This window comes from Ipomoea nil, unplaced genomic scaffold (assembly GCF_001879475.1).
Source record: "Ipomoea nil cultivar Tokyo-kokei standard unplaced genomic scaffold, Asagao_1.1 scaffold2036, whole genome shotgun sequence".
NCBI classification, from domain to species: domain Eukaryota; kingdom Viridiplantae; phylum Streptophyta; class Magnoliopsida; order Solanales; family Convolvulaceae; genus Ipomoea; species Ipomoea nil.
Window position 1 is genome coordinate 3050475 of NW_017618464.1, and position 12810 is coordinate 3063284.

The window sequence follows — 12810 nt, forward strand, 5'->3', positions numbered from 1 at the left end:
GCAAACCTACTCCACATTTGATTTTATTCTCCACAAATCTAACTTTTTAAATGTAAACATACTACACATTTAACTTTATTCTTCACAACAATGAACCATTCGGTCCGGTCCTGCTTTGAGAATTGAGAGGAGTCATATCAAAGGTAGCTTTATCTCCCGCTTGTTAGATGTAATGACCCCCCTTCATTGTTGATGAGAGCTCCAATTTTCCTTTTCCTCCTATTTACTAAAGTGACAGCATAGTAGAATTTGGTATTGCGGCAATCCACTGTTCCCTGAATTTTTTGTACCATTTTAGCTCCTCCTGTCTTGAACCTTTGGATCTCACCCCTCCCCTTGATAAAATAAATAAATAAATAAATAAGCAACTATCCATTATAAAATTAATGATTTATGAAGTTGACTATATGCAGATCCAATACTCACACTACACTTATAAAAACTGCACTCATCTCCATCACGTTGATAGAGAGAGACATGGAGACCAAACAAAAAGCTGCCATGTTTGTCGTCTTCATCACTTGCTCTGCAATTTTCGTCCTCTGTTCTCCGCCTTTAGCCGCCGCGAAATGCACAAGAAACCCAGTTATCTTCAACTTTGGCGACTCCAACTCTGACACCGGCGGCTTTCCCGCCGCGCACGGCTACATTTTCAATTACCCCTACGGTCGTACATTCTTCCACCGACCTTTCGACCGACTTTGCGACGGACGTTTGATTATCGATTTCCTGTGTATGTAACCAACATCTTCACTTATTTTGCCATCTCAACTTCTTTAAATTTATTGTTACAATAAATTTCATTTTTGGTCATCTCATTATACCTGAATCATATTTTGATCTTGACTATTAAAATTTTCTAATTAAGTGCATGACTATATAATTTGTATCATATTTGATTCGATTGTCTAATTTTTCGGCCAACTATTATTGAAAGTGCTCTTTCAATCCTTCCAAAAAAAGCAAATGTAGTGCTCATTTTAGAGGTGCTCCTCCAAAAAGAACACTTCAAATAATAGTTTGCAAGAAAAAATTGGATGACAAAATTAAATGTGATTCAAATTACATAATTATACCTCTAATTAGAAAAATTTTAATAATCAATAATCAAATATAACCGAAAAATAAAATTTTCTCTTACATGATCCTACCATAAACTAAACTACTGTAATATAATTCTTTTGAAAAGAAAAATTATATAATTTATTTTGATAAACAAATATTTCCTGATTTATTTTCACATGGGTTTACGTATCCCCATGAATTCTTACCCCTGCAGTTTATTTATAATTAAGCAAAAAAAAAAAAAAAGTATGTACGAAAAAGAAACAAAAAACGAGGAAATGTCAGTATGTCACTGAGATCTATGATGTTGGATTGGTTTTAATGTTTTATAATTGTTTAATTAATAAAAACAATTAAAATTTACTCGTATTAGATATAACGGTGTAGACTTATGCATATTCACAGGTGAAAACGTGAAGATGGACTACTTGTCTTCATATTTAGAATCTCTGACACCACCCTTCAAAAATGGAGTTAATTTTGCAGTAAGTGGCTCACAGACACTGCCTAAATTAGTTCTTTTCAGTTTGAGCACTCAACTCCTTCAATTCAGTCGTTTTCGCAACCGTTCTCTTGAATTTCACTCAAAAGGTATTTCTTTAACAAAATAAAAACATTATAATCTAGTGGCATATGTACAATATTTTTTTTATAAAAGGTCTCGAATTGATTTGGTTATCACTAAAATTCAATAAAACAGGGATGAAAGGCATGCTAGGAGAAGAGGATTTTGAGAATGCACTATACATGATAGATATAGGACAGAATGATATTTCGGATGCCTTCTCCAACCTCTCTAAAGCTCAAGTAATTGAAAAAATTCCTTCTTTCATTTTTGAAATCAAAGATGCTGTTAGGGTATGCTCAATTCTTTCTTCTTCTTTCTTATTTATTTTCCAATAATAATATATGCAATGTGATCAAATTATTATTATTATTATTATTATTATTATTATTATTATTGTTATTATTGTTATTATTCTTATTATTGTTATTATTCTTATTATTGTTATTATTATTATTATTGTTATTATTGTTATTATTGTTGTTATTATTATTATTATTATTATTATTATTATTATTATTATTATTATTATTATTATTATTATTATTATTATTATTATTATTATTATTATTATTATTATTATTATATAGGCGATATACAAAGTTGGTGGGAGGAAATTTTGGGTTCACAACACTGGGCCAGTGGGTTGTTTACCTCGGAGTCTTGCGACAACAAAAGTGGGGGATCCTAGTACTGATTTGGAGGAGATTGGTTGTCTCAAGTCTCTTAATGAAGCTGCACAAGAATTCAATGTTCAACTCAGTGATCTTTGTGAAGAATTAAGACGGGGAATGAAGGATGCTACCATTGTGTATGTGGATATCTACACCATTAAGTACAACATCATCTCCAACTTTGCTCTCTACGGTAATAATTCTCTGTGCACTATTATAAGTTATTCGATTTATATTTATCTTATCTCGTGCCAATGCATCATAAAAATAAGGGGACGAAAATTAAAAGTTGATCCGTCGTCAATGGTTAGAGTTTAGTCGTTTTCGACTTTAAAGAGCTCTGGTAAAGTTGAGAAAGCATGTGAAAGCTAAACAATATGTAGTTTCTTAAAATCATGATGATGGGCATGCTTTCTCAACTCTAACAAAGTTTAATTCTTCAAACCTTCATAGTAGGGCCAAAATTATAATGATTGATTGACCATTTCGGTCGAGTCCGTTACACAAGATCTTCTTAGTGCGGGTTAGTTTAATTCTCTTATGTGGTTTGCAGGCTATTACACATGAGTGAGATTTATCTCTAGTGCAAACTTTCGTATAGTGCTTGCGTGTTTCTATCATCAGCCAAAAAAATTATGATGATTGGGAATAATTGAAATTAATATTTGCTCACCCACGATAATCAGTGATTAAAATGACTAAACGGTAATAATTGAAAGGCTAAAATCGCACTTTTCTCTAAAGTAATAACATTTAAGTAAACTTTTCTCTAAAGTAATAATATTTACACCCCATGTCAAGTTTACCATGGGACAATTTAAGTAAACTTTATAATATTGTATATCGATTTTAATTTTATGTTTTGGTTAAAATGAATATATAGGTTTTGAGAATCCATTAATGGCATGTTGCGGAGGTGGTGGTGCACCATACAATGCCAACATATCGTGTGGACAAAGCGGGTATAGCGTTTGCGAGGATGGGTCGAAGTATATAAACTGGGACGGAGTGCACTACACGGAGGAAGCAAATGCAATGGTGGCTGCCACTATTCTATCTACAAATTATTCGACTCCTCCACTGAAGTTCAACTACTTTTGCTCCTCTAATTCCTAATTGCGCCATCAGATCAACTTCGATCCTATGTAGTAGCAGGCCGCACAAGAAGATCTTGTGTTACTGAAGGGTGTTGACAAAAATTAAACATGTTAATTGTGATTTTGGTCCAATTCAAATCTTGCAATCAGAATTTTTTTTTAATTAATATTGGATATTAAATGGTGATCAATTTGATCTTGTTTTGGGTACGTCTTAAAAATAAATTTTCAGAAGTAGTGTACAAAATTAGAGATTCTATTTTAGTAACATAAAATAATTTTTATTTTCATCTCTAATTTTTTAAAATTATTTTTAAGTTTTTCATTTCATTGGAAAAAAAAAGTATAAAACATTTTTGAACTCACTTAAATTTGTAGAATATGAAATCACTTAAATTCAATTTGTTCTCACTTGCATAAAATCGATATTCAAAGAGTAAATAAAAATAGTATTGGGCAACGCTAGTTGTAATGTAGATAATTAAGTGAAGATGCCCACATAATCTTAACTCAATGGTTCACTAGGCAGTATTTGAGAGAAGAGACAAAATGTTATAATGTTCGAATTTTGGCGGCGGTAGTGTGGGGATTATGCTCAATGTGGACAGATTTTTTGTACACATCGCGATATTTGACCCTGTTTGCTGAGTCATTGGTCTAGGTGTGTGGGGCTCTCGGGTTGTTAGGGGTAGGTTTTTCCGTTCTTCGCCGTTCTTGTATTTTTTTTTTTTCTCGTGTTGTTATTCCGTTTTTTTTTTTTTTTTTTTTTTTTTTTTTTTTTTTTTTTTTAAAGAAGGTAGGGTTTTTTGCTTTTGGGGATTTTTGGTTCGTCTGGGTTTTGTGCATTGTGCTGAACCATAGGTAATTTCTTTGAATTTCATAGTGAAATGCCCAATTGCATTTGGTTTAGCAAATTTTGTGTTTTATACATTGCGGATGTTATGTTGGCCTCAGATTCACATCCCTAGAGGTTGGCTTGATTTTTTGAAGCTTTGGTGGCTGATTTCGTCTCACCCCTCATAAGGAATGGGGGCATGCCAATCTAGTTCTTATTTCTCTTCACTTTCCTTTATCCCACTTGCTCATACCGGGTATGGAAGTATTATTTCCTGTGTGCACTTCGGTTTACGGTTTTGTGCACTTCGGTTTACGGTTTTGTGCACTTCAGTTTACGGTTGTTTGCATCTTGCATAGATGCCGTGTGCCTCTACTGTTTGATACTCGTTCCGTTGATACTTTTGGGATTTTTTTTATTATGTCTCTTTAACTATTCCACAATTGTGTTTTCCAAATTCTGCAAAGCAATCATTTATATCTCGTATGTGTGGACTTTGTCAATGAACGGCTTGAGATTATTGATAATTTTGCTTCGACAGAGCCCACTTTGAATTTCCTAGAATATTGCCCAATTGCATTTGTTTATGCGAATTTTTGTATATTGGTTGTTGCATATGTGAATTTTTGTTTGTTTATTTGGGTGTCTTCGGATTCCGGAGGTACGTTGTGTGCACTATTATATTTATTTGTGTGCACGGGTATAGAATTTTGTGTGCACAGTTATGTTTTGATAGGTTTGAACTCGTTTAATATTATCTAATTAAACAAATTAGATAATATCAATATTATCTAAAATATATTCACATTTAATAATAATAAAAAAAACAATCCTTTATCAAATTTTCAGTGTCAATAAATTACTCAAATTTTCAGTTAGGAATGACAACGTGACGGGGTGGGTGCGGGGATATATCTCTCGTCCCCGCCCCCGCACCCTCATTCCCAACCCATTCCCCGTACCTGCACCCGCACCCGTGCGGGTAATGAAATTCCTACCCAATACCCACCCCGCGGAAATTTTGCTGGTACGGGTAATACCCAACCCGCAACTCTAATTATTAATATTACACTTAAATCTAATAAAAATTTTATACTACAATTCTAATTATCACATGAATTTTTTTTTATATGTTTGAACATAACTCTAAAATTTAATAAGAGCTAATGAAGTTAGTCCTTAATTGGAACTAAAATTGTGTTGGTAGTATAAATTGTATTAAGTGTTTATTCATTATGTTATTTGTGTTGTTCCTATTCAAATTTCATAAACAAAAAACTAGGAAGTTTAATTCATTATGCATTTTTAATTATAAAATATACATAAACTTATAGAGTTAATACCCAAAATCGTCTTCGACTATAATGTTTTTTCTCAATTTTGTCCTAAACGACTTTGGTGACTTAATGTAGTCCCAGAGTTTTGTGTTTTTACTCAATTTCGTTCCAGACTTTTGTGTTTTTGCTCAATTTAGTCCCCCATTTGTTATTCCGTCTATTTGTTGTTAAATAAATAGACAATTCAGTAATTTTAATATTGACATCTCTTTATTCATAGACATGTGAAGTGCGAAATTCCTCTTTTTTTACGAATTACTCCCAGAATCACTTCTAAAGCTGCGAATATAAAATTTGATTCGTAGGTCTGAGAGTAACTCTGGGTGTAATTCGTGTAAGAAAGAGAGATTTCTCACTTCGTAGGCTGAAAGTAAAGAGAGGTCAATATTGATATTATTGAATTGTTCATTTATTTAACACCAATTTGACGGAATAACAAAAGGAGGACTAAATTGAGCGAAACACAAAAGTCTGGGACTACATTAGGTCACTAAAGTCGTTTAGGACGACATTGAGAAAAAACACTATAGTCGAGGACAATTTTAAGTATTAACTCTAAACTTATATAACAAATGAATACTAACAACAATAAATATAAGTGCGGGTGCGGGTGCGGGTGCAGAGCGGGGATACCTCCTCTCACCCGCCCCCGCCCCCATACTCACGCGGGTATACAAAATTTCCCCCATATCCGCACCCATCACCCAAATTGTGCGGGTATTTTAAAACTCGTAGGGGCGGGAATGCGGGAAATCCATTGGGTACGGGTAGAATTGTCATCCCTATTTTCAGTGTCAACAGGTTGTAAAAATGATTGATAGAAATTGTGATGGTAGTGGTGATATATATATATATATATATATATATATATATATATATATATATATATATATAAAATAGAGTGAGAAACAAAAGATAACATTAGTAGTTAGGATCGGACGTAAGTATAGTCAGGTAAGTAGGGTCTCGTTCACATGAGAATTACTCTTTTTGTGAGAATCGTGAACAAATATTTTTTGATCATTTAAGATGATCAATGACTGAATCAATGATAAAATGTGGTGACATTTATGTAATTACGATGATGCATTTAGTAATATATGATTATGCATTTGGAAACTCTTCTCCAAATGCATTGTCAAGTATTTCCAAATATAAAATTCAATATTCCCAAATGTACAATTGTAATTACAAAAGGTTTTCAATTGGACCTAATTCCAAGTGAGTAGATTGTAGTAAGTACTCTTTTTTTTTTTTGTATACCCAGGGTTACCACCGCCGGACATAGTGACTAATCCCCTCGCTGAATTATTGTAGGCACCTCTGTAGACATAGAAAATTTGAAGCCAACAAGTGGGCCAATTAAATCATTATTGAGTCCAATTTCGGGGTTGATTATTAGTCCAATTTAATTAATTGGGCTATGATAATTAAATTAATTTAATTAGTCCAAGTAAATTTGATTTGGGCTATTGAATTAATTAATTAATTGGTCCAAGCCCATTTCATAATTGAATTATAATTATAATTATAATTTAAATATAATATGATTTTATTATATTTGAATTAGATAATTATAATTTAATTTGAATTTGAATTAGATGATAGAATAATGAACCTAGACTTGATTTTGGCAAGGTTCATTTTAGTAGATAATTAATTAATTTAATTTAATAAATAATAGTGGAGTTTGTTGATGGATTTTAGTTACAAACTTCACTATAAATAGAGCCTCAATTTCATTCTTTAAATCACACCTTGAATACATTGAAAACAATTGAAGACTTGAGGAGTTGAGAGCATTTGAAGACTTGAAGGCTTTGAAGGCATTAAAGAACGCTTGAAGACTTGAAGGCATTTTGCAGGTACCTTAAAGATATTGGAAGTCTTTTGAAGGCAACTTGAAGCCTTTGCAGGTACCTTGATGATATTGAAGTCTTTTGAAGGTAACTTGAAGCCATTGCAGGTACCTTGAAGATATTGAAGTCTTTTGAAGGCAACTTGAAGCCATTGCAGGTACTTTGATGCTTTGCAGAGTTGATTGTTTCGAAGCTTGACATTTATTGTTGAAGATCACGTCAATTGAATCCCGGAAGCTACGCCATTTGAATCCTGGAGGCACGCGCCATTTGAATCCCAGAGGCTACGCTACTTGAATCCTGGAGACACTTCAGTAGAACACATCAGTGAAGAATCAGAGGACTACACAGAGATTTTGTACCTGCACATTGAATTATACACACGTTGTACACAGATTTTGTGAATATATACAAATTTTACTTTTTGTGTTTACAGATTTTGGCACGCCCAATGGGACAACTCTGCCTCTCATCTCTTCACTATCGATCTACATCAGCAAGCAACTCTACTAGCAATCAGAATGGCGTCAAGAAACTCGATGTTTAAGAAGTCTTATGCCCAAGCCGCTAGTTCCAAGTCTTCATCAACAGCTGGTTCTGAAGCTAGCCTAGAGAGCGAAGCACCATTAACCAGGAGCCGTGCAAGGAGCTTAGGAATGCGACTGCCAGAGCTTGAGTCAATTGTTCGACGCATGATTCAAAGACTCGAAACGGCCCCCACCGTCCCGAGGAAGTCTATCTATGTTGCAGGTCCACCATCTTCGAAAGGAGCAACCGATAGCGGGAGGTCGACTTCTTCGAAAGGAGCAGCTAGCAGCGGGATGCCGACATCTCCGAAAGAAGCGACGAATAGCAAGAAGTCATCTACCTCAGAAGGAGCTGCTAATAGCGAGAAGTCGGCTACCCCAAAAGGAGCAGCTGGTAGCGAGAGTCTAACATCTTCGAAAGAAGCAGCCGATAGCGGGAATCCAACATCTTTGGAAGGAGCTGATGATAGTAGGAGTCCAACATCCCCAAAAGGAAATGCTAACACCGGAGGCTCGCCACCGATATCGCCGTCGTCCAACATGTGGAAGGTCGCGCCAGAATGGTCACGCATTTATACAAGCATGCCGACTATGACAACAAGCGCGACAACTATAGAGGACCAGCTTGCAAGCATCACTAAGGTGCTTGAAGGGATCACCACCCTCCTTCAAAACCAAGAAAAGAGAATCAACGACTTAACTGAAAAGGTCGAGAGCACAAGGAATGGCGAAACTAGCTGGGCTCCTGGGAAACAACTTGAGGTTCAAGGAGAAAATGTCTCGCACTCACCAACTTGCATTGGGCGAACTACAGTGCACGAGGAATTAACTTCGCACATACCAAGTTCGGACATGAGCATTCCAGTCACGGGGGCATGATACCGGTAGATCGACTTAACGAGTTCATCATGGGAGCTATCAAAGAAAAGCTTGAGGGGGGACAACCTTCATACACTTACATCAAGCCTTACACCCAAAGGATAGAGGATTTGAAGATGCCTATTGGCATCAACCTCCAACATTTCAACAATTCGATGGGAAAGGCAATCCAAGACAACACATCGCCCACTTCGTGGAAACATGTAACGACGCTGGGACGTATGGAGATTTTCTTGTCAAGCAGTTTGTCCGCTCTTTGAAGGGTACTGCCTTCAATTGATACACTGACTTGGAGCCTAGCTGCATTGATAGCTGGCATGACATGGAGCGTGAGTACTTTACCCGCTTCTACAGCACAAGAAGAACTATCAGCTTCTTAGAACTCACCACCACTCGCCAAAGGAATAGTGAAAGCTCGACCGCTTACATTGAAAGATGGAGGGAGTTATGCTTGAATTGCAAGGAAAAGATATCACAGAGCTCCGCGATTGAAATGTGCATCCAAGGCATGCACTTCGAGCTCTCCTACATCCTCCAAGAGCTCAAGCCTAAGACTTTTGAGGAATTATCTAGTCGCGCCCACGATATGGAGTTAAGCATAACAGCTAATGATGGACAAAACATACACATTCAAAGCTTCTTCAATGGGGGCAAGAGTCATGATGACGTTGAAAATAGCGGCAAGGCCTTTAAGAAATATGAAAGCATGGATGCTATGCATGTGAATATTCAACCAGCTAGGATATTCACTGAAGCTACTAGTGAGTCTAAGGATGCTTCTAGATCATTACTGGGTAGTAGAAGGCTTTCTTTCAGGGAAAGACCAAACAAGAGGTATCCATTCTTGGATTCTGATGTTCCACATATGTTTGATGAGCTATTAAAACACAATCTCGTTGATTTACCAGAAATGAGGCGACCACACGAGGCATCAATGGTGGATGATCCGAGTTATTGCAAGTATCACAGACTTGTCGGACATCCAATTGAAAATTGCTTTGTCTTTAAGGATAAAGTAATGGAGTTAGCTCGAGATGGGAGAATTGAACTTGCAGATGGCACAGCAAGCGCTAATCAAGTTTCCATCTCATGCGGTAAATTTACTTCGCTACTCATTGAGAGGAACAATGTGAATGGAAATAGAAAACGACACAAGTGTCTATTCCCTCTTAACATCAAGTCTTATGATACCAAACCTGAGTATGATACTCGGCATGGTATTAAGCATGCTAAACAAAACGTTGATGATGCGACACGACCATCTAAGCAAGTTATGAAAAGGTGGGTCAAGAAGAGAATGTTAAAGGGCTCTATTGATGGGAGGACTTGCGGCCACCATATGAAAACACGAGTTTCAGTCACATTGACGGATTACGTGCCGAAGTGGTTTCATATTACTCCAACTAACCAAGGAATGAAGATGCAAATTCCTCAAATCAACCCATATGCTAGAGAAGAATGTGCCTCTACACATTATACCACAATATGTGATGGGAGAAATATTCTTCAAGCTTCCTCAATGTTATTTGAAAATGCATCATATTCAATACTCCACGGCACGAGTTAAAACTGCCTCATATTCCTTCACGACTCCCCGACACGAGTCGAAACTGCCTCATATTACTTCAAGGCTCCCCGGCACGAGTCGAAACTGCCTCATATCCCACAAGGCTCCTTGGCACGCGTTGAAATGACCTTATAGTTTCGAGACTTCCATACACTACATACTTTCAAGCAGTGTATGCTCTCAAGTGGTATGTCCAAGAAAGTCTCGAGGGGGCAATTTGTAGACACAGAGAATTTGAAGCCAACAAGTGGGCCAATTAAATCATTATTGAGCCCAATTTTGAGGTTGATTATTAGTTCAATTTAATTAATTGGGCTATGATAATTAAATTAATTTAATTAATCCAAGTAAATTTGATTTGGGCTATTGAATTAATTAATTAATTGGTCAAAGCCCATTTCATAATTGAATTATAATTATAATTATAATTTAAATATAATATGATTTTATTATATTTGAATTAGATAATTATAATTTAATTTGAATAAGAATTAGAATTAGATGATAGAATAATGAACCTAGACTTGATTTTGGCAAGGTTCATTTTAGTAGATAATTAATTAATTTAATTTAATAAATAATAGTGGAGTTTGTTGAGGGATTTTAGTTACAAACTTCACTCTAAATAGAGCCTCAATTTCATTCTTTAAATCACACCTTGAATACACTGAAAACAATTGAAGACTTGAGGAGTTGAGAGCATTTGAAGACTTGAAGGCATTTTGCAGGTACCTTGAAGATATTGAAGTCTTCTGAAGGCAACTTGAAGCCTTTGTAGGTACCTTGAAGATATTGAAGTCTTTTGAAGGCAACTTGAAGTCTTTTGAAGGCAACTTGAAGCCTTTGTAGGTACCTTGAAGATATTGAAGTCTTTTGAAGGCAACTTGAAGCCTTTGCAGGTACCTTGAAGATATTGAAGTCTTTTGAAGGAAACTTGAAGCCTTTGCAGGTACCTTGAAGATATTGAAATCTTTTGAAGGCAACTTGAAGCCTTTGCAGGTACCTTGAAGATATTGAAGTCTTTTGAAGGCAACTTGAAACCATTGCAGGTACCTTGAAGATATTGAAGTCTTTTGAAGGCAACTTGAAGCCTTTGCAGGTACCTTGAGGATATTGAAGTCTTTTGAAGGAAACTTGAAGCCATTGCAGGTACCTTGAAGATATTGAAGTCTTTTGAAGGCAACTTGAAGCCATTGCAGGTACTTTGATGCTTTGCAGAGTTGATTGTTTTGAAGCTTGACATTTGCTGTTGAAGATCACGTCAATTGAATCCCGGAAGCTACGCCATTTGAATCCCGGAGACATGCGCTATTTGAATCCCAAAGGCTACGCTACTTGAATCCCGGAGACACTTCAGTAGAACATGTCAGTGAAGAATCAGAGGAATACACAGAGATTTTGTACCTGCACATTGAATTATACACACGCTGTACACAGATTTTGTGAATATATACAAAGTTTACTTTTTGTGTTTACAACCTCTTTTGTAGTAAGTGCTCTAAATAAGTTGGAAAGTGATCATATTATAGAAAGTCCAACAATAAAAATATTATAATTGTTTTTTTTTTACTTTTTTTTGGTGGGGATTTTTTTTTTAGATGACAAAAACAATTCATACCTAGTATTTTACCCGTTGAACAAAGTCTAATGCACGTCTTTGACTTCTTTGTAGTAAAAAAAAAAAAAAAGAAAAAAGAACGAGAATCATTATAATCGGGATCTTTAATTTGAGTTTTACTATATATACTTTCAAATTGTCCCTGAAATTGATGCTGACTTAACCAACAATTAACGGAAGGACCTCAATTGGAAAAAAATTAATAGACGGGTGGTTAAATTGTCCAAATTAAAAGTCTATGGCCAAATCTAGAAAATCATCATACTCGAGGGACCATTGCTGGAATTAACTCATTTTCATCATATAGATCTCAAACAAAATGTCTACATTAAAAATTTAAGAATAAGAATAAGATTTGGGAGTAGAACTTGAGAGTGAGTCGTTATATCATAGACTGCGGTGCATGTGCACCACGGTAAAAAATAACGCCGTTTCTTTAAGTAAAGAAACGGTCCGCCGTTATAGTTAACGGAGTCCGCTTGTTTGGTGTATTAAACACCAACTGACACTACAGTATATCAAAACCGACACTGCAGTTATATCAAAATGATACTGTAGTTATAGTGAAATGAAACTGCAGTGTATATAAAATGAAACTGAATAACATTTCACATATTTGAGTGTATATTGTACAATGAAGCTGTAATTATATCAAAATGATCATGTAGTTGTGTTTTAATGAAACTATAGTGTATATAAAATAAAATTAAATAACATTTTCACATATTTGAGTCTATAAATATCGAATGAAACTTTAGTTATATCGAAATGAAACTGTAGTTGTGTT

At 35.4% G+C, this 12810-nt stretch overlaps 1 protein-coding gene across 1 annotated transcript; it reads left to right on the forward strand.

Annotated features, from left to right (window-relative positions):
- The first annotated feature begins 447 nt into the window (after positions 1-447).
- LOC109148232 (GDSL esterase/lipase LIP-4-like) lies at positions 448-3538 on the forward strand. Its single transcript, XM_019296105.1, has 5 exons — positions 448-733; positions 1471-1656; positions 1766-1923; positions 2221-2497; positions 3188-3538. The coding sequence occupies exons 1-5, from the start codon at positions 478-480 to the stop codon at positions 3418-3420; spliced, it is 1110 nt and encodes a 369-aa protein (XP_019151650.1). The 5' UTR covers positions 448-477; the 3' UTR covers positions 3421-3538.
- Positions 3539-12810: the final 9272 nt, after the last annotated feature.

What these genes read in the sequence shown, in the direction of transcription:
- LOC109148232 (XM_019296105.1), top strand. Translation starts at nt 478, where the DNA reads ATGGAGACCAAACAAAAAGCTGCCATGTTTGTCGTCTTCATCACTTGC. An exon ending in TCTTGAATTTCACTCAAAAG is followed by an intron (nt 1,657 to 1,765) that starts GTATTTCTTTAA and finishes TCAATAAAACAG; the next exon opens with GGATGAAAGGCATGCTAGGA. An exon ending in AAATCAAAGATGCTGTTAGG is followed by an intron (nt 1,924 to 2,220) that starts GTATGCTCAATT and finishes ATTATTATATAG; the next exon opens with GCGATATACAAAGTTGGTGG.